This window comes from Zonotrichia albicollis, chromosome 5 (assembly GCF_047830755.1).
Source record: "Zonotrichia albicollis isolate bZonAlb1 chromosome 5, bZonAlb1.hap1, whole genome shotgun sequence".
Classification (NCBI taxonomy): domain Eukaryota; kingdom Metazoa; phylum Chordata; class Aves; order Passeriformes; family Passerellidae; genus Zonotrichia; species Zonotrichia albicollis.
Window position 1 is genome coordinate 57,290,693 of NC_133823.1, and position 27,351 is coordinate 57,318,043.

A 27,351-nucleotide genomic window follows, 5' to 3' on the forward strand; every position below is an offset into this window, starting at 1 on the left:
ACATACATCATTTTCCCTGTCACTTTCTATTTTGCATGCCATCTTCATTTGTCTCTTATCTGACCTAAAGTTCCAATTCCATTCAATCTTTTTGGACGCTGAAACCTTCCATGTCTTAATTTACTCTTATTTCTGTGAATTACTTGTTTTGTAACTTGTTTTTTATCTTCAATGACGGGGTTGAATACAATATTCCAAATGACAATGAATCATCAGGTTTTTATTAACAGAATTTTAGTTTTTTTCATTTGCCTTTTGCAACCTAATAATCTCTTGCATTATTTAATTGTCTGTACATGTTGAACCGTGTTTTAACTTGAACTAGCCCTGCAGAGTCCTAGGCCTTTTTTTTAAGCTGTTATGATTTGGTCAGGAACATGAAGTTGGTACATATAATCCTATTATCACATCCACAGACATTTGTAACATTGAATCAGGTTGTATGTCACGTTTTCATTTTAAAGCTGCTCAATGAAAGACTTCAGTCCTTTCTGCTTTTAACTAAATTTAACTTGCAGGAAGATTGTGACATTCCAGCATTGTTATCATACAATAAGTGTTTTAAAGCTTCATTTTTTACAGTAGTCCTCCGCAACTGTTGCTTATAGCAACCCCTTGAGATTAGATTGAAAAGAATGATTGTATCCCGCAAAATAATCTGGTTTTCTACTCATTTCCTAGGCGATAATGTTGTCAGTGTGCCAAGCTGGTAGCTGGCAGTAAACACTTGAAGAGATGAGCCTGAGCTGTCGCAGTAGCCGAGGAGTCCTGGGAGGTGCTGAGCAGAGGCAGAGGGCGCAGAGAGCTCGGTGTTCCCCTTGCTCCCAGTTCTCAGCGACCGAAGTGCGCTGGCTCCCCGTTGTTTTCTGAAGGATGTACAGGCTTCAACAGCCAAATTATTATTTATTCACACATCTTGATAATGCTACCAGATTCCTGTGCACAATGCAAGAGAATTAGCTTTATGCTTCTAATTTGTCTACGCCAAACATTTTCCAATCTTTTCAGTACTTTTCCTTTTTTGCCAGCTTTTTTCTGCATTTTCATCTGAACATTTCTTTCTTTATTGATAGAGATTAGAAAGATCCACAGTACTTTCAAATTCTCTTACTCTGACGATGTTTGTCCTCTGTCCTCTGTTTATGAGCTGCATTTGAAGAATCCAGTGCTGAGTACCACCAGCTTGTCATATTGTGTTTCAGCCAGCTTCATGGCACACAAACACCTCTGGTGCTTACATCTTTCCATCCTTTTGTCTTTTCTTTACTGTATCTCATATAAGTAATGTTTTCCTGTGAATCTGACATTAAACTTTATTGTCAACCCTCCTTTAAAGAGGTGTTTAAAATCTAACAACTCATTTTTGTGAGATTTTGGTTTTTTCTTCCCCTTTCTGCCTCTTACTTATTTGTTCTTATGTGGAGAGCAAATTATTTTTAATAAGATTATAATCCATATTTAATTTTTAAAGATCTAGAATTCCTTTTTTTTGTCTTCATGAGGTTCTTCTGAAGTTTGTCTTCAACACAAGCTCATGGTTTTGTGATGTTTTGCCAAGTTCTCTGTCCATTTCTGCTCTTCTTTCTCTCTGTGGAAACCTTTACTTCAATCAACACCTGAGTACCCTAGAAAACACTGATTTCTTAACTTTGTTTGAAAAAAATGTCTGGTCTATTTCTGAACAAGAATACTTTGAATTCATTACATTGTCAGTCTGTTTGGAACAATGTTGTATAAAACCAAGCAGTACTAATAATGTTGTTATTCTCTACCCTTTTGATAAATATAATGAAGTCACAGGTTTTAGGTGTACATTCCATGTTGACAATTGTATGCTTTTTTTTCCCCCTAGGGGTTTGATAAATTAACTTTTATCTAAATAGTGTGTTAAAAAAAGAACGCTTTGAATGGAATATTGAATACCTTAAGTATTTTTCATCAGCAGTTTCCATTGAGTAAAATTTTGCATGTTGAAGCTCTGAGTTAGCTCTCTATGGAAAAGTACAAGTAAAGACTTTCTGTTTAGTCTAATGCTGATGTGCTTTACATTGCCTTGGTAGCTCTGCTGTATTGGAAAGCTGTTTTGGGACGTTAGGAACTGTCTTCTCAGGCTGATGGCTCCTGCCTCTGCAGCAGAGCTGGCAAGGAGAGCCTGTACTTGCACTGCACTGGAGCCTCTCTGTCTCTGAGTTTGGTGTGATAGCCTAAACCTAAACTGAGAAGAAAAGTCAGCACTGGAAACCAAAGTGGTTGAGGAACGAATGAGCAGGCGTTCTGTGACGGTGGGAGCAGGGGGAGGCAGAGCCAGTTGCCAAAATGCTGTTTCATTCCAGTGCAGTTGGATTTGCTAGTGGCTGTCAGGGTGTTGCTGAGCCGGTTTTGTCACAGTGCCTGTGGGACATCTCAGTTGGTGCAGCTGGCTGGAAGCAGCAATTCCCGCTGCACGGAGGCAGTCGGCAGGCACTGCATTGTCTGCCAAGTGCCTCTTGGGAAGATGCCTTCAGAAACAGGGCTGCTTGTCTCCAAGTAGCTGCCAGTGAGAATGGAAGGAGAATAAAACCTGTGGTGTCCTCTATTTTCCCCTTCCGTTTGATAAAGCTTGGAGCAAAATTAAGTATTCAGCATCTCAGTAAATGTAGTTCTTAATCTGTATTGACTTCCTACAATTGTATCTGTACCAGTTACACCCTTCCTCCAGAATTAATCCCCACTTTATTATCTAAATAAACTCACACACAGCCAATTAAGAATACCTAAACTTTTCTTTTTAGGATTTATCCAATCAATGTGATCATAATTGAGAAAGAAATAGTTCATATTCCATGTGTATTTAAAAAAAAACAAAAACAGATTGAGCACCAAAACTGCTTCAGTTTTAGAGCTCCTATTCATTTCTATGAATTATACAGAAAGCACAAAAATTAAAAGGGTGCACAGATATACCTTTGCCTCTGGTTCAAATGAATAGATTTCATATAATGAGTGACCTGCAGGAGATATTTTGAGAACCTAAAGAAATTTCCCATAGACTTGTTATTTAATGTCTGTAATGTGACATTGTGAGGCAAAATATAGTGCCCATAAATAATATGAATACTCTTCCAACTTTTGTTATTCAGTATGCCTTACTTCAGTCTTTTTTTCATCAACTTAAGCAAAGCATGATACATTATTCATTAATTCATCTCAAACATCACAATTGGAGTTGGTTTCAATTTTTTGTTAGAACCTCTCTCCTTTTACAGAAATTTTTAGGAGATGCCCTTTTATTGGCATGTTCAATCTGTTACACTTAACCAACTTAAGTGGCCTCTCACACCTAGTGCTTTCCTCCTTTGTCATGCAGTTCATGTATTAAAGGCATTAAATGTCATTAGGGTTCAAAACTATTACTTTAATTGGTGCTAGAAATTATAGGCTTTCCAATGGCAATAGCATTTATCAGCCTCTATGCTGGCATTCCTTCCACATTTTAGTTTTTCATCACTGTTAGTCTCTTTTGGCTTGGTTTAATTTCAGAAGGATTCACCTTCTGAAAATTCTTTGAGAATGATCAGCAGAAATAATTCTGGTTCCCTTTGAATTGAGACTTTTTTTTGCCATATGCTCAAACAGACTGTGACAAACCCTACAAAATAGCAACCCAGCAGCAATTCTATTAATTGTGCTGGTACCCTATCCCAGAGTGCTGTGACAGGCTCTTATTTCAGAAGAGGCCAAAAAGCCATTAATGAGATAGACCTATCTTCATGAAAATGCTGCTCTTATATTCTTCTGATTTTCTTTTCTCTTCCATGGCTTGAACCTGTCAAAATGGTTATAAAACTTCTTTCTTTGCTGTAGTATTATGGGTAAGTGAAAATAAATAGAATGGCAATAAGTGTTACTAAGGGATGGCAGAGGGGAAAGCAGGGGAAGGAGTACCTGTACTGATGACCATAAATTTGTTCAAATGATGACTATTTAAAAAAACAGAGCACAGAATTAAATTAATCATTCCTTTGCTGTTTTGGTTTTTTTTTAAATCATTAGTCAAAGGAAGAGCTTAATTAAATTCTTTTTTTTTTCAGAAGGATAGCAGTCACTACCATGGTGTTCTGTGTAGGAGGGAGGGTTGTTGGAGGGAGAGATGACTGGAGGATGGCACTGTTAAATAAGGAGCAGTTTTATAGATAATTCCAGTGTTTGTAACAGGCAGAAAAGACCCTAAACCACATAACATGTGAAATGAAAAAAAAACCAAACAAAACATATAGAAGTCAGGGATTTTAACAGTTCACCTTCACAATCCAATGTACTGAAAGGCCTCTGACTTCTTATTGCTAAGGCCTTCAGGATAAAGGTTTTGTTTCATGTGAATGGAGCTTTATATTGTTTGGATACCAAAAGTAGAAACTGTACAGTTTTTTCATAACGTTGTTTACATTTTCTATGAGTTTCCTAATTTTTTCCCTCAGTCTTGTCTTTTCTTACCATCCTGATTCCTGGCTATTTTCCTTCATGTTTTTATCTTCCCATCTCATTCTTTCTTACATACTTCCTTATATACTTTGTTTTCCTAAGTGTTGGTTAATGATTGTGTGTTATGCCAAGCGCTCAACTACATCTTTGTGAGCTGTGTTTGAAATTAAGCAGGATTAAAAGCTCCTGAGATTGCTTCTCACAGTAACACTCAGACTATATTAAAGGAGAAGAGAAAAAAGGAAGTGAAAGGAGAGAAAGAAGAAAAAGAAGAGGAAAAGAGGGGAAAGGAAATGAAATCTGGCAGAACTGATTTTGGCAGATGGACTTAACCAAGATAAAGTGATCTGATCACACTGCAGACACTGGGGAAGTGCTTTGCATACATGAGGAGTTTTATTTGAGTACTGGGACCTCTGTGTCTGTATCCTTCCCAGTGACTATTGGCATGTCTGCAGTTTCACCATTTCTGTTGTCTTTTAATATTAATCCTTCGGTAAAAGTCCAAGGTACAGCCTTAAATAAGTGGCAATTGAACAGAGAAACTCTTATATCATGATGCAAAGATGTGAGGATGACCCTTCACAGAGAAAAGTCACCTGGAGATGGTTTAGGCACATTTATTGAAGACATTTTAAAGAAACTCATTGCAGGAAAGCTCCGAAAAGTCAATGATAAAGCAGCTTTCTCTGTTTTTAACAGCTAAAAGCATGATTTGTCTGTCTATGCAGCAGGACAGAAATGAGAGCAAACCCTGCATCTTTGCAGCTTGAAAAGAAATGAGGAATGCTGAGGAGAGGATTCAATAAGTTACAAGGCATTAAATTGATTATTGGTTTTCTGTGTTAGGTTTGTGTTTTTAAATCAAAATATTCATCTGCTTAGGACTTAGAATGTCAGTTCATACATGTGATTTACCTCTTAAACAGTTAAGCCATCAGCCAGAATCTTGCACATATGAAAGCAGTGCTGTTCTCCAGAACCTTGCACATCCAGCAAGGAAAGGTTTTTCCAAGTTATTTGTATATATGCATATGCTAATATAGTCACTGGTCTTTACAATATATTGCTTTTTAGTAGTTTGCAAGAGTTCTCTATAACTGTGTCTTCTGTTTTTGAGAAAGTATATATTAGCCTTCTGATGATAATTATTCTTATGGCTCTTTTTTCAACTCTTCTGTTTTATCGAGACATTTTCTTAATTGTTGTCATAACAAATGCTGACAGCTGTGCCACACACCAAGGATATTGTTTATCTTAGATTTTATTTTCACACATGGCTCTTCACCTGCATGTGTCAAGTGAAAAGATGATGTCTACTTATGGATGAAAAGTTAAAGTAATTGCTAAAGCATTCATTTGCTTATGAATAGTGATGCATACTTTTGTCAGTAGGAAGCCAGAAATCTGCCAGGTTTTGAATTTTCAGAAAGTGCTGGATTAAAATAAAGTGTGTTGAAAGACACATAAATAACTAAATGCCCCTTAATAATTTCATATGGTCTGGCTAATACTTTCTCAGCTCTTATTCTAACACTCCAAACTTTTGAGCAACTGTATATAGTTGTCCTAATATTAAAATTAATTTTCTTACACGTTTCTCTTTAACTGTACTTCATGTGTCCTTTTCCTCAAACCTTCTTATCTTCTTCTCTAGCCAAAGATTGCTAAGACCAATGTTTTCAAGATCAGTCCTGGCTATGTATTGGACCAGATAATCAGATTTACACCAGTTGGCTATGGAAGCATAGTGAATTTTCAGTGAAATCTAGGGTTTTATCCTTCTGTTTTGACTATAATTTTATGCATTTTTAGGTCCAAAAGCTTATATCAAATATTAATAGTACATAATATTCAGATGCTATATTATTAGTTATAATGTACTGCTTGCATGCTTATTCATGAGAATTCCTAAGAGGAGGTTTTACGTATGGAGGAGGATCAAAAATGTTCCTAATGAAATGGAAATATCTGCTGCAAAATAGCTGACATGAAAATAAAATTTTAGTATCAATATGCACTATGACTGTATTTTAAAAAAGCCCCTTACTCTGCTTAGTTGGCTAAATATTGCAAATAAGGCCATAAACATTGAAAATCTTTGCATGAAAATAAACATAATACTACATTATAATTTATAAAATATAAAACAAACTATAAAGGTTTTATGATTTGCTACTCCCTGACCTCTGTCTAGGCTCTTCATCTGTGTGTCAATGATGCAGTTCTCTTGCTGTGCTTTTCTGTGGTCTTGGGAGGGTCAGTATTTCTTAGTTAAAGAAGTGTTTATGCCCAATGCAATAGAAAACAACTGGTTTGTGTGCTTAATCAAAAATTTAGAAATTTGATAAAATTTAATCATCTTTTATATGATGTATGCATATAAACACAGAATAATTACATGTAAATAATGAAAAATACATTATCCATAATGCAATGTATTGAATAAATGTGGAGCATATTAAAATGTGCTAAAGAAATCTGTTGAGGTATTAGTTTCTTCACCTTAATATATTTAATTTACCAATGCAGATTTCACTGAATTACCTGTAACTTATCTTTGGTATTCCACCTTAATATTTCTTGGGCAAAACCTAAACCGTTCCATTTTACTGCTTTAAAAATAGATGATTTTGCTATTTGATAGCTAATCCTGTCTGCTCAGCACACACAAGAGAAATGATTTGTCATGCTCTTACTCAAATATCTTCCTAATCTGAAAATTACTGTAAATCATGTGGCTTTATGCTTTTTGGAAAACAAAAAAACCCAGCTTTTTCATTTGAGTTTTCAGATGGTTTTGTATGTGTAGCATCTAATCTGTTCGTTATTAGCCTATGTTCTGTTCTGCCATTGTTCACGTCTTTGGCTTTCTTCATACCCTTGTGTCCTATCTTGAAAACTAATTGAATTCAGACAACAGGATAATTTCAGGAGTCAAGAGAACATAGAGACACAGAACACAGCAACCAGACAAAAATGTATGAAAGCAGTGCTGTTCTCTAGAACCTAGCAGTAGGTACTGGCCAGGCTGAGCACCATTCCCCCTCTCGGGGTTTTGTGCAATTTTTTTGTGGGTGTTAAGTAGAAGAGGCACCTTGACAGACCTCTCTGATGCTGCCAAGGGAAAGAAATAACTCAAGCATGGAATAAATTAATATTTTATACAGCATGAAGGGAAGCTGGAGAAGGCCCATGTCACTTTTCCAGAGAAACCCCTGTAGATCTCTGACAGCTGTGCCACACTCCAAAGGTGGTGTTAACCTTAGGTTTTATTTTCACATATAGCTCTTCACTTCTGATTACTTTCCCTCAGCAATTATGTGAGTGAAGTAATTTGAAAAGAAACTGTGGATACTGACTTTTCAGTATTTTGTGTTTTCTCATCACTCAAACGTTTCTTTATCAGTTACATTTTTAAGTACATAGTAAGTAAGCAACACATAATTTCAGTTAAAACCCTTTCTAAGTTTTGTTGGCAAATTAGTAGTATCTTTTAGCAGGTAGTGAGGACTCCTGTCACTCTGTTGGTCTCACACAAGGGAGATTTTCAAGGTACTGTTTCTGCTTTTTTAGAACAGGTGGACAAGTCCCTGCTTGTGATGAGCCAAGAGTGTAGCAGGATTGTATCTATGTTTTTGTGAATTTAAAACACTTATCTGTACAGCTTGACTAGGTTTGGTAGTATAAGATAAGAACTCTTATCAAAAATGGGCTAATTAGAGAGACTGACTTGGCTCTGGGTGACTCAGGCTAATTGCACTGGATCCGTACTGACAGAAGCCAAAGTACTAAGCGAATAATTATTTAACAAGTGGTGTATTTTGATACAAGCTGAACCTGTAACAGTGGAGGAATGTCAGGCCCATCGTCATTAGTGATGCTCTGGAGTTCAGAGCATGAGATGCCCCCCCTTGTAATGAAATGCCGGTTTGAGACTTTCTTTTGAGTAAATGAGATGAATTGTTTAATAGCTTTGGAATTGCAATTCTTGTTACCTTCTTGATGCAATGCAGACTAAGGAGTCGTCTGTCATTTAAAATCAATCCCCTGAGGGAATATTTGATAGAACAATTAGACTGGATGTTAACAGTTTGGCAAGCTTTAGGGCAACATTGACAGTGATTCTTTATATACAAATATTTAGGAAACTGTCAAACAGATTTATTAATACACAGATTTAGAGCCTGAAAGTAAGAAAAAGAAGTAATGTAGTCATTCGAAATACATCTTTTGTTTTCTTAGATGTGGATGATATCACAGATTTCAACAGAATTCTTCTGCTGCTAAGGCTAGAAGTGACATTTAATGGATTTAAGCACTCTAGAGGTGCAGTTACGGAGAGACAAAAAAGATACTTTGTTTAATAGCCTCAAGGATTCCTCTAGCAAGGGAAATCATTACTTTTGAAAACAAAGAAAACCCAAAATCTGGCAGATGTTGCACGTGATGAGAGATGTGTTGGCTGTGTATTGCTGTTCTTCAGATTCAGGAGCAGTACTTAATCCCATCACTGAAATCTATTTTTTGGTTTTTTGACAGCTGTTTTTGGCATTTACTTTAAAAGCAGATGGGGAAAATGCAAAGAAGAGCTGTCAATTTTATTACCATGTATAATCAGCATCTGTGCAATACATCAGACTCATTTCACAGCTTACACTTTCTCTCTGTAGTAAAATTCTTTTGGGATTTCTTGACAACTTTCTTGAAAGACTTCTTGTAAATTAGGAGATATTGGAATTAAAAGTATAGATTAATTAACTGCTAAAGCCACTATTCTGTCATCTAAATTTACTTAATCAAGATGTTATGTTCTGATTGTTTAATTACAAAATATATGTCTAATTTGCTCCTCCATATTCAAATTCACGTTTTCTTAAGCAAGATTTTTTAAAATTGTATTTTAGTATTATGCAATGCTTTTTGTACATCTCTGATCCCTTTACATGCATTTAGGTGTAGCACATCTCTGTGTATACTTTTTTACCATTCTCTACTGAGATGACTTAGTATCTTATACCCCATCTGGATGATTTAAAGTAAAAACGATTCTGTAGAGAACACCCTGTTCTCCATTCTCAGTCTGCCCTCTTTCCTGGTGCAGCAGTCATTCACAGAAATGGCTTTTTATAGTGGGAAAAGAGGTTAGTTTAGAAGTGTCAGTATAAATCAGCATGTTGTCTGTCTCTGGAAGTGCGGAAGCAGTAATCAGCAATGGTGTGCTGCAGGCTCATAGCACAGAACAGCATCCTCCTGGAAAGTGTCAAGTGATTTACATGTCACAGGGCACTCTGGGGACCGTGTGGGAAGAATCTGTCTGCTGGCTGGGGACCTGCTTTGATTTGATTTGATTAGTTTGGAAGTCACAACTGCAGAAGCACCTTTGTTTCTCAGAATAGTAAGTGGTTGTACATTACAGTGTCTGCAGTGATAAGCAGAGGGGAAAGATTTCCAAAGAGAAATGTTCACAGTACATTTCCTGGATAGGAGTGATTAGGGAATAGTCTTCAAAAGAGGTTTCAACTAGTTTGGCAGCATTAAAAGACAGTAAAACACTTATGTATCCATGCAGGACTTCTTTGAAGTGAAACACTAAAAGGAGATGAAGACTTCATATTAAAAGCATTAATTAGTATTTGTGTGATGGTGGGCAGAGTACTTCTTTTTACATGGGGCAATGCAAGCTTTGATGCAGAGTGTACTTAACCATCTTCCTCCATTATCTTAGCTTATTAAATATGCTACTAAAATTGACTGTGACTTTTGAAAAAGAAACCACCAAGGCACTGTTTATGATACATAGATGTTCATTCATAAGAAAAAAATGACTTCTGGAATGACTTTGAAAGGAGTTGTTGGGACAAAATTTAATATAAATTTGATGGAAAAATACTGACTCAAGTTTTTTTTAGTTCTTTGGTGATATAATTCCACTCTGGCCAAGTCATTTGAAAGCACTTAATGGCTGACTTTTTCTGTAATCGAAAACTACAACCCATCCTATCTCAGAATTAAAAATATTTCATTTAATATAGGGCATTAATATAAAGAAGTTTTTAATTACTGTGGGTTTTATCAGGAGAATGCAAATTTCCTTTAGATATTAGTCTATCTGTACTTTATGACTCGGGAATATATCTAATTAGATTTTCTCTGGAATAGTGGATACAAATTTACACTCTGTGAAATTTAGCTGATTCTGTTAAGATAAAGCAGAAAATTAGAGGATAACAAAGCTTGAAAATGTGGATTTGATTTACTTTCTTTACAAAGTGGGGTATAAGATTTTTCTTCTTTATTTATATAATCTTATTCTTCCTGTCTTATGTTAATCTCATTTTCTAAAATGTGATGTCTTCCAGTGCCTACACTTCGGCTTAAGTTAAGAAAATACATACTTAGATGATCCTACTAAAACAAATCCTTCATCCAGAAGAGCTTGTAAATATATATCCTAGCACTGCACATTCTGTCTGCTAGAATGTAAATGTCACACTAAAAGGAAATGTTAGGTAAAGTTGGTATACAGTTCGTTTTCATATCCACCAGTGAATTGGTGCTAGAACTGCTGGGAAGTTAGCTTTCAGAAATATGCTGTGGCAAGACTTCTTCAGTTTTTGGCTTATGTAATTTGTAGCCAAATTGGACAGCAGTAAATGAAATCTGCTATTTCACCTTCTCATGAAAAATGACCTACATTGGATCCTGTAAAGTACTTCAGTTTATAGAATTAATATGTATTTTAAAGTAAGTGAATAAACTGGAAAATACATTGTGTCCTAATTTATTTAATACTAGACCTCAAGCTTTTATGAATGAGGCTTGTGATCGCCTCATGTGGGAGCCTCACTACTGCAATATCTCTTTCCCATATACCCAGAAGCATTTTCCCCTCCCTGGCAATTCTCTGTAATATGGCCTAATCTTTCCCTGTCCTTTTCACCACCTCTCCTTTCCAGTCCTCTGCATTGCTTTATGTGTTTCCCTGTGCCAGACACAACTTTTGGCTGTTTTCAGGGCTCCACATCTGATCAGTGTCAGGTTGGGCTGTCCCTGGTGGTCAGGCAGGTGGTTGCTGCCAAACAGAGTGTGTAACAGGAATGGATGGATGGCAACCATGCTCTTCAAGGCCAGGTTAATTTCGTTTCTCAACTCTTCCAGTTACTAAAATGAGGAAGTTTTGTTATCTGGAGGGTTTCCTCTCCCTGATTTAGCACATGAATTAAAAAATTATTGTAGCTGAAAACCATGCCTAACCTTTATTTTCAGTGAAAACTAAACTAAAATTTTAATGTAAGGACAGAAGATACTTGAGTGTGGCCTAACTTGGTGTTGGCCTTAACTTCAGCAAGTTTTTGCTTATTCAGGTGTTTGCCTTCTGCATCTAGCCAGGTGTATAGGAGAGAAGTGACCTTGATCCTTTGTATCCTTGTCAGCACTCCCAGGCTGATGCAGAATGTGTTTCATGGGTCCAAAAGGCTCAGCCAAGGCAAAGAGTATGAATGAGCATCGTGTTTGTGGAAAAAGTTTTCCATCTTGTGCCATGGGATTCCCTTCAGTGCTTAAAATACACCTGAAGTCTACAGCAAGGTGACAACGTTTTCCTGAAAAGGACCAAAACAGTTGTGATGAAGTGAGATTTTCTTCATCTAGAAGATTTTCATGGAGCTTTTGGGTTTTTTCTTTGAGTTCATCATAAACCATTCAACAACAAATTCTGCTAAGTTAAAGTATTATCAGAGTAAAGAGATTTTAAGCGTTAAATATATAAATATCTCTATCTGAAAGAGACTTCATGAAGGCAGGAAAAAAAAGCTTCAGTTCAACTATATCATGATCTCTTGAGAAACTTTATAAAAAGAAACATTTTCTATTAGAGTATTTTCTTGGAAAAGCTTACTCTGAATATATGAGTTTTTTGTTTCCATCAGTAAATTCACACTTTACAGCATGGGAATTTTCAATTACAGTCACTATACATACAAAACAAGCATGGTCAGTAACATTAGCTACAAGCTGAAATTAAAATACTTATTTAAAGAAGTTAGAAGTGTGGCTGGGCAAATCTAGTATTATATGTTAAAGAAAATATTTTGAGCACAGTATCTAAATAAATTGTGTGTTTCTTTAAAAATATGGCAGTTGCCTTATTGCAGGTAGCAACATATATTATTTGGTCTGTAGGAACATTCCTCTCCCCATTCCCATGATTTGCATATTTCAATTATTTCATAGAAATCTTTAGGTATGTCTGAATAAAGATTACTATGCAAATTGCTTTATATGAATAACACATTAGGATTAATTAAGACTAATTCAAGATTGAAATTTTTGATGACAATTCTGACTTAAATTTAAAAAAAATCTTACATGCTCTGAAAATAAGTTTTGTTTTAAATATGACATCAAAATTTTATTTTAATTTACAATATTATTCTGTACAGGTTTAAAGGTTTGGCTGGCTGTTTGGTGGGGTGGTTTTTTGTTTGTTTTGATTTGGGTTTTTTTGAGAAATAAGAAGTTGTCTTTTTTGTTGAAGTCTATACCTTCTAGTTTCTTATGGCTTTAGGTTCTTGTTTAGCTTGGGGGTTGTATATTTATGTTGTTGCTCTTCTTTTGCAGACGGTTAGAACAAAATTCAATCAAGGTCATACCTCCTGGAGCTTTTTCCCCCTATAAAAAGCTCAGAAGAATGTACGTACCAAATAACTTACATTTATTTGCACATGTATGTGTGTGTATATATATACATATCCAGATTAAAAAGACAAATCAAGATGGTACAGGGAACTGCAGTTAACGTGTTAGCACTTTAAAAAGTCTGACTGCTAGAAGGCAAACTGATATCACAGCCTAATGATTGAGACTATATATCATCTTTGTCATATTAATAATAATTGGGGTTTTACCAAATCTTGAAATTGTTTAATGTGTTTTTGCACAGAATCAGTGTGTTACTGTACTGAAAATTCTAGTTAAAAAAAAAGAGTGAGGATTACTTCAGGTTCTTTTAGACGCTGTATAGCTCTGGGGTTGTAGCAAGCAGAGAATTCTTTAAAAATGTACTTAAGCAGTCAGAAAAAGTAAACATTTTGTCCTTTTTTTCCAAGAGTTTCGAACTATGTTTATCTGTGCATTTTTTTTGTTTCAGTGTACTGGCAATTTCAGTGGTTTTATATTAAAATTCTTTGGCAGTGTCTCATGTAAATATTTCCAATTTCTCTCTCCCATCCATACTTGATTCTAATTACATATTATCTTAAATTTCATTATTTTGAAAATAGCTTGAATTAATTGAATTAAATGTTATTTGTTTCAGTGACCTGAGCAATAACCAGATCTCTGAAGCAGCTCCAGATGCTTTCCAGGGCTTACGTTCACTCAATTCACTGTAGGTATCTGTTTGACCTGTAAACAGAAGCAAATTTCCCATATTCTTGTAGTTAAATTATTCTGGCCTTTTGGCTCAGTGCAAAATGTTGCTATAAATTCATTCCGTTCTGAAAGTTGTAATAATCGTTTCAGAATGATAGTGGTAATTGAATATTCTTTTACAGTTGGACACTAATAATGTGTGGGGTTTTTTATAAATATGTTCATGGCAAACAGTTGAACACAACCAATCATGTATTTTATTCCCCAGTCAGTTGTTCTCACAAACAGCAAATCCGCTTAGCAGGGTCCCTTGGTAAGGCTGTAATCAGTGAGGTGCTGATTCTGCAGAGCTCTTTGGGTTACACACCATTTGGGAAAGTGTGATCCTGCTGCCTCACAGGACCACAAGGATATTGCAAGCATCAAGTGGTTGTTATTCAATTCCTTTCAGGAAAATGGGAATTTCTCTATATTTGAAGTCAAATTCCCTACCTTTCATAATGGTAGGTTTGTCTGCGTTATTTCCTGGTACAGGGTCCTCTATGGCAATAAAATCACAGAACTTCCAAAGGGCCTGTTTGAAGGACTCTTTTCTCTGCAACTGCTGTGAGTATTTTTTTCTTATTTATTCTATTTTAAGATCATTCGAAAGGGTAAACATGATGAGAGATTTATGCCAGAAGAAGAACTGGCAGGAAATCCCATACGTAAGATCAAAGTACAGTAAAATCAAATTATGCTAAAACCAAAAGAGTCAGGACTCTTGTAGGCCAGCTTGCCACTCATCCAGAAATGTGATCATATCAGTTAATGTTTCAGCCTGAAATGATTAAAATGAAGTTATTCTCCCATGTGGAATTTCTAAGGATAAAACTCATAAAGATATGATACTGTAAATGACAAATAGGATGTATATAATTGTGTGGGGACCACGGAAGGAATATTTGTGTGTTTTATAAAGAGAAAATATATAGTGGAAATGCCATACAATTGCATTTCTAGCTGTACCCATGAAGGAACAATATTGCACGACAGTTTCATTGATGAATTCTAATGTTTACTGACACCCTGTGCAATTCTTTGAATCTGTGAACTTGAGCTGCTACGTCATTTAACACTTTGGAAATTTCCACATGAAACCTTTCAAACAGTGGCTGTTTAGATTTTATCCTGGAATAAAAAATATCATAGTAGTACCTGGTAGTTTTATCAAAGATTGTCAATATTTAGCAGAAGAGCCTGTGCAAGTAGGTGCATCGTGTAAAATAAATGTGTTAAATAGACCATAAAACAACAGTGGTGTTTTTGAAAGAACTTGTCCCAGAATAACTGACTTGTTGAGTTAGAGCCTTCTTAAAGAATTTAAAACATCTTCTAAACACATGTTTAGAATTACCTAATGTCCACACTTCACCATGAAGTGGTTGGGAAAATGTCAACTAATTGAAGATGGCAAAACAGTAAAATACATACAAAGAAAATGCGACTTCTACCACCACCTAGAGGTTTGCATTTTGATTTACTTTAGTCAGAAAAATAGTACAGTAGTAGGCAGGTATGCTTTCCTGTTTTCCTTTAAAGATGCTTTAGTTATAAAATATATTTCAGATTTGGTAAAAAAATAAAGATTTAAGACCTTTCCTAACTCTCAAGTATCTATTAAAAAAAAAATTCCCTATGTTAATGTGCATTGTAAAGGTAGTACATTTAGGTCTAAGTAGATTTCTACTTGTGTGGCAAAACTTTATCAGAGCATTAGGTTTCAAGTCCACCACTTAATTCCATTTTTGGCTCAAATGGAAAGAAGTAAAAAGTATTTGGTTAGAAAAATGCATCTAATGGAAAGGCTTTTTTTTTCTCTTCAAAAGGACTTGGTTTAGATTGGCTTGTTTGTTTTAACACTAGAAGTCTGGGAGGTACAGGGAAGAAAAGGTTCCCTTTGAAGATGCAGAGGAGAAAGGATCCAAGACAGATTTGGATATATTCCATGCCACCAGTTTTTACTACAACTCTGTTAATGTGGCAGCATGCTGATTAGTGACATATAATTAAAAGTGCCACTGCACATCTCTTCCAGCTAATGAACACAGTGTTCAGTTCCCTTTTTGTTTGTTTATTTATTTGGCAGAGAAACTAGTTTTCCTTGAATATACTTGATTTTTTAGGCTTGTTTCTTTGCACAGTACACAAATACCACACAGACATTCTGCCAGCACATACAAGAAATGTGATTTTAGGTAAATAAATGCAAGCATTTCAACTCCAAGGTTCAAATATGTAGGAATACACATAACCTAAATAAGATACTTCAATTCACTGAAATTCTTTATGTCACTATCAATTATAATTTGTTACTACATCTCTTGCTCTGTTAGCAAAGGCACACAAAGAATTGTCTATGAAAAATGCTGAAGCTGTGACACAGAACTATTTCTTTCAATTTTATAATTATCTTCCATTAAACAGATTATTGAATGCCAACAAGATCAATTGTCTGCGAGTTGATGCATTTCAAGACCTGCACAACTTGAATCTTCTTTCTCTGTATGACAACAAGCTTCAGACCATTGCAAAAGGCACCTTCTCACCCCTACGTGCCATTCAGACCTTGTACGTATGTTCTTGTGTATGGTTTTCTCAAGTACGACTTCATATTCTACAGTGCAGTAAAAGCACTGGGTACTGCTGAGACCAGAGGGAAATAATGTGTGATATTATTGGGTTTTTTTCCTCCACGGAAGGCATTTGGCTCAGAACCCGTTTATCTGTGACTGCCATCTGAAGTGGCTGGCGGATTACCTGCACACAAACCCCATCGAGACCAGCGGTGCCCGGTGCACCAGCCCCCGCCGGCTGGCAAACAAAAGGATCGGCCAGATCAAAAGCAAGAAATTCCGCTGCTCAGGTAATTGTCCTAGTTCAGCTGCTGTTTTTCCTTTATTGGCAAAAAAGAAAAATAGTGGTTTTAGAAGTTCTAATGAAAGCAGCTGTCTCTCTACAGAATTATTAAACATCACAGAATTTTTTTTTTTAGTTGGTTGACTGAATAGAGGGAAATCTGGGAAGTCATAGACTGTTGGATCATGGAATGTTACTGTAGTTAACATATTTGGCACTATTTCTGAGTAACATTAAGCCTAACAACATAAATGTAATATATAAAACTTCAGAATTAAATGCTAAAGTTATTCACTACAAGTATCACCACCATAAATCATTTTTTTAAATTTCCACAGGGCTCTGGAATATGTGAAAGATCTAAAAATTTCTAAGCTAAATATGGAAACATAACATATTCCTTTTATACAGGGAGCTTACTTCATATTGAAATTTACTGTTTTCTTTTTCTAATCTTATTCCATTTCCTACTTACATTTCTTTAAATCCTAACTTTTGTCATATGGTGTCCAGCTGTTCCAGGTGCATTTCACATTCTACAGTTTATTCAGTCTCAAGTGCAAATACCAGATGAAAACTGTTTTTTAATCCATGTTCCGGATACATTTATGACTATTCACACTTCGTTGTTTATCAGCTCTCATTGTGAATACACATTTTTTTCACTAAATTATCTGTAGTTAACTGCAGTCCATACTTAATCTAATAAAACTCATTCTTTGCTTGCTGACATTCAGGCGCATCTTCTATTTTTTTTTTCTCTTTATTTAGCTAAAGAACAGTATTTCATTCCAGGTAGGTTTGGCTCTGCAGTAAGATTGACTAACTGCAGATATTCTCTCCCTTTCACCCCAAAAGCAAAGTTTGTCATAGCTTTTAGGAAACTGATGCATGTGTATTAACATTAGTCATTACCTATAGATATACATAGTTTTCCTTTGTAGAAAATAGTAATTCTGTTTTCTGAATATAAGAGCTTAGCATGCAGCTCTGTTTACCTTTTTCTGTCTCACAGATTTGCACACAACCTACCAAAATTATACCTATATTTATATTTAGAAGGTTGCACCTGCTAGTTCATATTTTAACTGACACTTTTACTTACCTTGTACCTTGCCTTTCTGCTGCTACTGTTTTTAAAATGTAGCTTCTGAGCTGCTTTTAAACACAGGAATCCATGCTGCCATCAAAGAGCTAGCACAACTCTAAACATTCTACAAACGAACGTTTCCTTGCCTTGCTTTCCTGCTCTACGCTGGCTGCATCTGCTGCTTGCTCACCCTCCTTTTGTTTAGGAAATCACAGTGGAATGCTTGGAAAAGAAAGCTGATATTCTTAATTAGGGACATTCTGTGGTCACATGCATACAGTGAATCAGAAATGCTTCCCATTAAAGAAAATATGACTTTCAAGTTGGAGTGAAAAAGTAATTTACACACAGCTTTAAGCTACAATAGGTCTATGATACTTTTACAAAAGATTTACCAATGTTGGCCCTAGCTCTTTGAAATATGGATCTTTCTTCTTTTACCTTGCTTGTTAGTGTGTGCAGTGTTTTCTTAATAGAAAAAAAAAATATTCACTCACATTTTTTTCATAACACATTATAAATAACAAAATAAACAAGGGAATAATGCATCTATTGATGAGTTACAGTATGTGTTTTGCAATCAGGATTTTCTGCCATGATTTAATATCTAGAAAAATATCTACAGTAATTGATTAGGACACCAGTGTACTCCTTCTTTAAAGTACTACAGGTATATCGTCATTCTGCAGTCATCTTAATTGTTTTCTCTTCAGCTGGTATGTTTAGCTCTCCTCCAAATGCTGTGTGATGTAACACTTAAATTTGCTGCAGTCATGTGAAGTTCTTCAGGTCCTTATACTAATACATTGTTTTGAATATAAAGTAAAGAAAATATGAAATACAAAATAAGGCCACAATTTGTCAGCACTAGCATCCACAAAAGTGTGTTAAAGCAGCATAAAGCAGGAGAATTCAATTTCATGAACCTGTAGTTACCACTCCATTCCTTAGTGTGTAGTACAGCTGTATTCCTGCCACAGACTGACTTCTACTCAACCTCGCCAGCACAACTTTTGCTTGTGAGTTAGAAGCGTTTTCCTGCCTGCAAATGTCTTCACAGCCTGGTTATTACATGGCCACTCATGCAGTTTAGGCTTATTTACATACCCTTTAAAAAATGCTATTCCTGAGGGAGGGTGGGATGGAGGGAAGAAGGAAGATAATTAAATTTTAAAGAATGGGCTATATACATGCTTCTCTGTTGCTTTCTCTTTCTATCAGGTTATCAGGGAGATGCTACCTAGAAGTATTTTAGTTGTTGAAGGCATTGTCCCTGAATATTTAATTGTTTAAACTGCTAACAGTGATGTACTGTGGATGCAGGAGGAAACAAACAAAACTTATTTTTAGACTCGTTTTTTGGGTATTTAAAAGTGCTAAAAACCACTTCTTTATATTTAAGTGGATACTATAACATAATCTTAGCATTTCTTTAAACACGTAAATATTTTTAGTATTTTTGTTTTAAATCTGTCATTTGGAGATGTTGCTCCACAGACACTATGAAGTCCTAGTAAAATTTCAATATGGCAATTTGGAAGACTAAAGGTTTGCAGATATTAAATCATTTATTTGAAAAATTATCATTTTTCTGCTACCTCATAAAAGTACCCTGTAGTAGTTTCAGCATATGGATTACTAAAACATTTACAAGTGGTAGATAACATAGTATCTGATGACTGTTGGGTTTTTTCCCCCTCCACAGAGCAGTCTGTTTCTCCTATATTTGTTTGGTTTATTAAGGATTTAAGTGGTATAGCATGTATGAGGCTTGGTGATCCTTGTGGGTCTTTTCCAACTCAGAATATTCTGTAACTCCTATACACATTCAGGGAGCAGCTTTTAAAGAACATATACAAAATAGTGAAGAATAATTCATGGGAGGCATGATCATCACCCTAGATGAAATCTGTAATAAACCCCAATCTTATCTTCATTTTTAATGCTACTCAAAATGAATTATTCTTTCTTTCTGCTGAGGACAATGGCCCTAGCACCATCTTCTAATCAAACAAAAGTTAAGTAGAGAACATGAGAGCTCAGTTCATGTTTTTGTCTTAATTGGCATTACTCTGTCTTTCTTTCCTTCTTGGCTATCTTTACTTTTTCAGGAGTTCACCATTTTGGCTGTAAGTAAAGTTCAGTGTCTGAACTAAATCACAGTGTACCTCCCAGCCCTGATGCACCTTCTGCTAGTCTCAGTCTTTTCACCTTTGTCCAAGAAGAACCCACAGGTCTTTTTGGCTTCTCTTTGTTTTCTTTGTCACCCACCCTCAGTTCCTTACCAGGTGTTTTTTCCTGATATGTTTAGGATGTTTTCTTTGACTGACTCTGGGAAATGGTGGAGGAAACTTTCAATGTGGTTCTTTTTTTTTCCCTTTTTTTTTTTCTTTTTGTATATATATTGTATTTTTATTTAATCTGTGGCACTGGACATTCAGTAGTAAGAATGCCATGTCATGTAAGCAAGTATTAAACTTCAAATGCTTCTGTAATTTATACCTACTCCTTCCTCTTTTCCCTTGCTCTTATCCTTGGCCTAATGGATGCAGTTTTGATAACGTAGCGAGATTTTCTGTTGTGCTTGATCTAACCATGTGGTTGTGAGGTATGAGTAAAACATGGTTCTGTCAAGCACCATGGAACGTCACGCAGCTTTCTACAGCATGGCAAGCTGCTGAGGCTTAAGTCAGGATCACACATTTTTTAAATTAAAGCTGAAAACAGGGCTTTCAACTTATTTGTTGAGATGATGTGGAGTATCGGGACTATAAAAACAAAAAAATCACAGAGGTTAATGAAGTCCAGTCAACAATACAAATTTGTAACCAGAGAAAGAGAAAAGGTGGCATTCAGGATCTATTTATTCTTGATACAGAGAAAGAAAACAAATTCTAAAACAAACAGTTGCATTTGTTTGATTAGCTATAAACAAGGCTAGATTGGCTGACAACATAATCAGCAGAAAGTACAGCTGTGAAAAGCTCAAGTTAATGTTATCCTGCTATGTGAAGTTGGTCTCAGTTTCTTTTTCCAGCATATCTTAAGTCCCTATATTTAACCCTCTCTTGAAGCCCTTGTGTCTGTTCAGTATCACAGAATTTATCATGCATTTCCCAAGTTGCCCACCCGTTATCTGCATTGCAGACGTCTTTTCAACCCTCTTACAAGAAGAAATTCTTATACTTTATTGACTTAGCTTCTGTGTTTTGACTTGAATCTTCTACAGGCACTGAAGATTACAGATCCAAATTAAGTGGAGACTGCTTTGCAGATTTGGCTTGCCCTGAGAAATGTCGCTGTGAAGGAACCACAGTGGACTGCTCCAATCAGAAACTCAACAAAATTCCTGATCACATTCCCCAGTACACAGCAGAGCTGTAAGTTAAACCCATAATAAAGCATTGTTTACTTATGGAGAAAGACTAAAGTTGTTAAATATGAAACCACAGCTTTAGTTTTTTAAACAGCAAAGATTGAAAGTAGCCTCTGTGGTGCACTTTGAAGGCTTAAATATTCATAAAAATTATTTATGCATTATTTCAATACCATGTGGCACTAAAAACCCACGATAAAAAAATAAAATAACTAGTCTATGTTTCTAGTTCTTCAGGACCTGAGCAATCCACTTGCTCCACTGAGCAATACCTTTTTGAAAGGTAGTGGGGTTTATTTTGATTTTAACTTTTAACTGCAGGAGAAAGTAGGGCATCCAGTAACCAGAGAGGTCTGTCTTAAAAAGTGCTACCTAGATGTTTAAACAGACAGAGATGATTCTTTTTATGCAAAGCATACGTTATGTTTGTTGGGCAGGAGACCAGAGGAAGATAAAACAGACAAACAGATCAGAGTTAAGAAGATGAGATAATAGTATAATGAATAGAGGTGGGGAGAGAAGGACTCAGAGATTATTACTTGCTTAATAAGTGCCATATGGGAATTATTTGTAAGCATTACAACTGAAGTAATCTTCAAGGAGGGAGTGAAAGATAAAATTAAGACAGCTTTACAAGATTTCTCCATGTGCAAAGAATAGTATAAAAGGGAATGCAGAGATGGTTGAAGGACTGGCAGAAAGGTAGATGAAAGTGACTGTCATTGCTGAGCAAAGGTGGAAGGAAATAGCTGTTTTCCTAGGAGATTCAGTTTAAAGAACAAGGCAAAATGTTGAGGGACAAAAAAAAAAGGGACTTTGATTTGACATTGTAAAGCAGTGTAGAGATGTGGAGACAAGATTATTGTGATCAAGTTGTCACCTGCAGGGGTGAGATGAGCATCAGGATGGCACACCTCTTAAAAGAGCAGTCCACAGCTGTCAGCAAAGAAACACTATGGCAATCAGATATGAAATAGTGAGACTATTGTTAAGTATTTGAATATCTGGACAGGAAAAGAGATTTAAAACTGAAATATTTTTGAAACACAAATGGAGACTTTTTTCTGTCTCTAATCTGGGAGATGGAGTTGAACTTAGTATTACCATTTTCTGTGTTGGTTTTGGCTGGGGTAGAGTTAATTCCCTTCACAGTGGATAGTACGGGCTTATGATTTGGAATTGTGCTGAAGAGAGGGTTGATAATATGGAGATGTTTTGGTTCTTGCTGAGCAGGATTTACACAGAGCCAAGGCCTTTTCTGCTTTTGGTACTGCTGTGCTGGCAAGGAAGCTGGGGGTGCATGGGAGGTTGGGAGGAGACACAGCCAGGACAGGTGACCCAAACTGACCAAAGGGATATTCCAGACCATGTGACATTGTGCTCAGTATATAAAGGGGAGGAAGAAGGAGTAAGAGTGGGGCATTTGGAATGATAGGGTTTGTCTTTTCAAGACACTGGTACAATTGAAGGAGCCCTGCTCTCCTGGGGATGGCTGAACACCTGCCTGCCCATGGAGAGCAGTGAATTAATTTCTTGTTTTTCTTTACTCAGGTGCTTGGCTTTTTACTTGCCTGTTAAACTGTATTTATCTCTACTTATGAGTTTTCCAGCTTTTACCCTTCTGATTCTCTCCCGAGTCCTGATGGTGGAGCAGAGAGCAAGTGGCTGTGTTGGACGTGGTGTCTTGCTGGGCTTAAACCACAACATGTTCCTATTAGAAATCTGAAAATTGCAATCAGAGAAAAAAGAAAGGATACAGTCTTATGTGAAGGGAGATAGAATTCAGTGGAGAAATACGTTTTATGTTATCCGATATGTTGAGATACAGTTGTTTAATTTAAGAATAAAAGCTGATGGAATAAGTAACAGATTAAAGTGTGGGAAGAAATCATCAAGTAGTGGTTGTATAAATGAAGTTACTGAACCAAGAAAAGAGGAATGGAGTTGTTGACATTATTAAGCATGCATTACTTTGATATTTAGGAGGAATCATGTTTAATTGTCTCTTCTGTGAAGAAATTATAATTTTAATTTAGCATTTTAATTGTTTTTTAGATTAATATTTTGCATGTGGAAGATATACTGTCAGGTGTTTTCTTTCTATAATTATGGTTCCTACATGTTAAATTCAGGAGGAATAATGAAATAATCAAGCCTTATCTACTCTATGTCCTAAACACTCGAATTTCAGTTGACAAAAATTTTTTTTACTAAATACGAGGTTACAGCACTTCTTTCAGAAAATATCCAGTCTTATTTGAAAGTGTTAGTGGATTAAAAAATCCACCGTTCACTTGAGACTGTGACTGAATTTATTTTCTTTCACTTCTGTTAATTTTTTTTTTTTATGGGAACTTTTAGTTTTAGATGTACTCTACCTCTCTTCAGTTTCCATCACTGCTTCCTTTATTTTTTTTTTTTTTTTTTGCATTAAAGACCCCTTTACTTTCCAGCACTCTATCCAAGTAAGATCGTGCTTAACTGTAACAAAGTTATTATTCAGCCTTCTACTTGATAGGCTGTACAGATTGTTCTTCAAGTCATTTGATGTAATAAAAATTTCAACAGTCTTGCAAATATTCTAGAGAGGATAGAGAAATTACTTCTTCATTTTTTTTAATCCTGCTAAAAATCCATTTGCTCCAGCTAAATACATTATTTTGGGTTTTGCCTCATTGATACAAAAGTTATAGCTCTTCCTTTTGTTTCCTCCTGTCCTGGTCTTTGATGCACTTTGTTGTTCATCTTGGGACTTCCCAGTCTAGCTCTAGGACCATTCTTTGATTTCCAGTTTGCCTATTTACCGGCATGTATGAGAATAACAATAATACCACTGGGAAAAAAACCTGTTTCCTCCAAGTAGCTGGGTTTTTTTTTTGTTTTTTTGTTTTTTTTTAAATCAGAAAATATTAATAGAGTTCAAGACAGCTACTTAATTGTAAAAGCTAAAAAAATTATACCTAAACCAACTAACTGCTGTTCTAACTTCCCATTTTGTCCCTTGCTCACTGTCTTCCAGAGAAACATTGTATGATCTGTCTAATCTGACAGTAAAGTATTTGATATAAAGTACAAGTCTGTAATTGCACCCCAAAAATAAAATATTTTTCAGGTAGCTTTCTAAAATGTAGGAAAATGCAGGAAGCATTTCAGAAATCACTCAAAATGAAGTCCCCGGGAGAAATGCTAAATAAAAAATAATTTCAGTCTTATATGCTGAATTTTTGTAACGATTTTGCAATAGATGATCACCTAACAAGGTAGTTTTAGAAAGCACAGCTATCACTGCAGTATATAAGCTTCAAGGGAGGTTCAACTATTATTCAAAAACATGCAATATCTTAGCCATTGTGTTACTAAAGCAGCAAAAAGCATCAAATAATCCGGACAAACAGAATATGTAGACATTAAGATCAAATGCTTCTGTTTATTTTTGATTTTGAGAAGGGTATTTCAGTACTTTATTTGAATAAACCAGGTAAAAGTAATTTTAAGATAATTTTCTTGATCTAGTGATGGGTGATAACTACAGTTGCTGTCTTCACCAGTGAAGAGCACTGGGCCCAAAAAATAATATTAAGATACAGAATGGAGATCCCACCACATCTGTAAACTTTCCAGTTATCTGTAATAATTTTGATTCAATTGTGTATAGACTAATTTAAGTAAAATAAATTCAATTTAAATAAAATAAAATTAAAATTCTACTAATGAAATTAGATAGAACTACAAGATTGAGATATAAACAGCAAATAGGTCAAGAAAAAAGAGTCTGGTTATCATACATATTAAAGATGAAGGAGTGCTATTGAGCATGAATGCAAATTTCATTTCAGGATATATGTATAGGAATGTAGAATGTGGATTATAGGAAATAATTATTGTACTGTGCATAGCAATAGTAAAGGATCAGCTGGAATACTGTTTTCAAGACTTCATTTTTCAATATGGATATAATTGCTCTGAAAAAATTCAAGGAGAACACGAATCATAGAAAAGAAGACGGGAAGGGTTGAAGGCATTTGTGTGAAAGAAACTTGAGGGAGAGACAAAGTAAATTACTTCTAATTGGTAAAAGATTGTTGCAAAGGATAAATGATCAAATTATTTGCATTTTTCGATGCGGACAGAAATGTTTGCAGTAGAGCAAGTAAGTATTATTGAAATCAGTTAATGTTTTCATTATCAAGTCATTCTAGATGGTATAGCACTTGAAAAGTATTTGAAGATGTCAGCATTTATAAAATAGTCAGTGGTTCTTTTGTTGATAGGGTAAAGAAAAGTCTATTTAGAGTGAAGAAATAACTTGAGTAATTTGCAATGTGCAAGAGTATTTCATATGGTCCCCCTAAAAATCACATTAAGTCTGATTTTTAGAGGTGATAGCATCTTCTGAAATTCATGTTCCTTGTAGTTTAGTGTGATATATGAGTGTTTTGTGTATATCCAAAAAACTTCTGTCTTCTTTCTGCTTGGTTCCATGCTGAAACTGTTGTACTACCATACCTTCAGATTTACAACCTTCATTTCCCTTCTGGCTATCAATGAGAATGAACAGAAGGGAAGGATGAACAAACAGCTTTCTTTAATTTTCTAGTTGTTTTTTTTTCTAAACTTGTCTTGTAATAAGGCAATTCTGAAAAGCATTCTGGGTTTAGAATTCTGCTGAATTTCATTTCGCAGTGATCTTGTCAGTTCTATCTTCTCCTTCCTATTTAAGATTTCTAAAGAAATGCTGGACAGACTCCCTTCCTTAATAATATGGCTCTATTAGAGCATATAAAGGATCTAAGACTCATAATTTCCGTTTTCATTTCCAGAGAGGAAGTAAGGAGTACTGGGTCAATGCAGGTATTGTTTGAAATGTAGATGGTCCCCTAACCTAGCTGCTGTTAAAGGTATACTGTACTGTAAGCCTTGATACCTGTGCAGGAGAGAGAAATGCCCAGCTAGTTTTTGTCACTCTTTGCATTCCTTCTTATAGGGTTACAAGTCAGCATTTAATGCTGCCTTAAGCAATATATGTGTGCCAGCTGTAGTGGTATGAAGATAAATCATGGTGAGGGAAGTGTTTTTTAAATTCATGGGAAGACCTATGCGGTGGGTTTCATTCCCTACTCAAAAGAAGAGTAATTCCTTCATTCTTGTAAATAGTGTTCTGTGAGTACCTCCAGATGTCTGGCAGACTCCACCTGATATCCTTTTAAAGAACAGAAGACTAATCTTCAGTGGTTTATATGTCCTTCTAAAGACTTATTTATAAGTTCCATGGAATCCTCCCTTAGTTACGTTTTTGTTTGAAAAATTAAAAACACATCTCCTATTCCTTTTCAGCTTTAGCTGTGTAAACTTTAGTGATCAGGTTTTGAAAATGTCTTATGTATGCCTAAGTTTAACTAACGAAAATGTTCATTCCCAGGAATGAGAATGTTCATTCACAGGAATTATCAAAATTAGGAATGTCACTATATAAGGAATTGTTCTGCAGCTACCAGTTAAATATCAGATTTAAATATCAGATGTTCAGGGAAACCAGACTGAAAAGTTCACATGATGTGGAACATTTTGTATTAATCCCTGTCCTGGGGTGACAATCCCTGAACAATTTTTTTCTGAAATTGATGTAATTTTTTTTTTAGGCGACTAAATAACAATGAATTTTCAGTCCTGGAAGCTACTGGAATCTTTAAGAAACTTCCTCAGCTGCGTAAAATGTAAGTGCAAATTCAATGACCTTGTCTATTCAGATAGTGTATTAGCTCCTTGCTGTGACTCTCCACCTTTCTTAGTTCTAATCTACAAAAGATTCAGTTTATTCCAGTCAAAAATCAAGAATGGGTTTAAATTAATCCCTGAGGTAGGTCAGAGTTGGCAGCTCTCCTGTGTGGGGCTTGGCACTGCCAGCAGCCACTTCCCATGGTGTACAGCCCCAGCACCTTCACAGCAGCATCCAGCCAGCTGGTCTCTTATGCAGCCACAGCAGGGAGCTCACAGTATAAGCTGCTTAGAAGAGATTCCAGTAATCTTTTGTAACTTCCTGTATTACTCTCCAACCAGACAGTTTTGCCTCTTTCAGCACATTAGGGACATGCCATTGATTCTGTGCTTCATTAAACGGTCATTAGGTGAGGGGAATATCAAAATTTAAATG

The 27,351-nt window shown here is 35.6% G+C and overlaps 1 protein-coding gene across 17 annotated transcripts in view; it reads left to right on the forward strand.

The window, feature by feature from the left end:
* Window positions 1-27,351, forward strand: part of SLIT2 (slit guidance ligand 2) — a 256,993-nt gene that overhangs the window by 171,586 nt on the left and 58,056 nt on the right. For 8 of the 17 annotated variants that reach the window (XM_026792129.2, XM_026792130.2, XM_026792131.2 and 5 more), the window contains 9 exons: window positions 13,084-13,155; window positions 13,781-13,852; window positions 14,371-14,442; window positions 16,303-16,446; window positions 16,578-16,741; window positions 17,506-17,529; window positions 19,936-19,953; window positions 21,054-21,204; window positions 26,840-26,914. In XM_026792129.2, the coding sequence (XP_026647930.2) occupies window positions 13,084-13,155; window positions 13,781-13,852; window positions 14,371-14,442; window positions 16,303-16,446; window positions 16,578-16,741; window positions 17,506-17,529; window positions 19,936-19,953; window positions 21,054-21,204; window positions 26,840-26,914 (792 nt within the window). Of the gene's footprint in view, window positions 1-8,895; window positions 8,982-13,083; window positions 13,156-13,780; window positions 13,853-14,370; window positions 14,443-16,302; window positions 16,447-16,577; window positions 16,742-17,505; window positions 17,530-19,935; window positions 19,954-21,053; window positions 21,205-26,839; window positions 26,915-27,351 lie in introns of those variants that run through there. The other 9 variants (XM_014265588.3, XM_014265591.3, XM_014265589.3 and 6 more) reach the window with 3 other exon arrangements.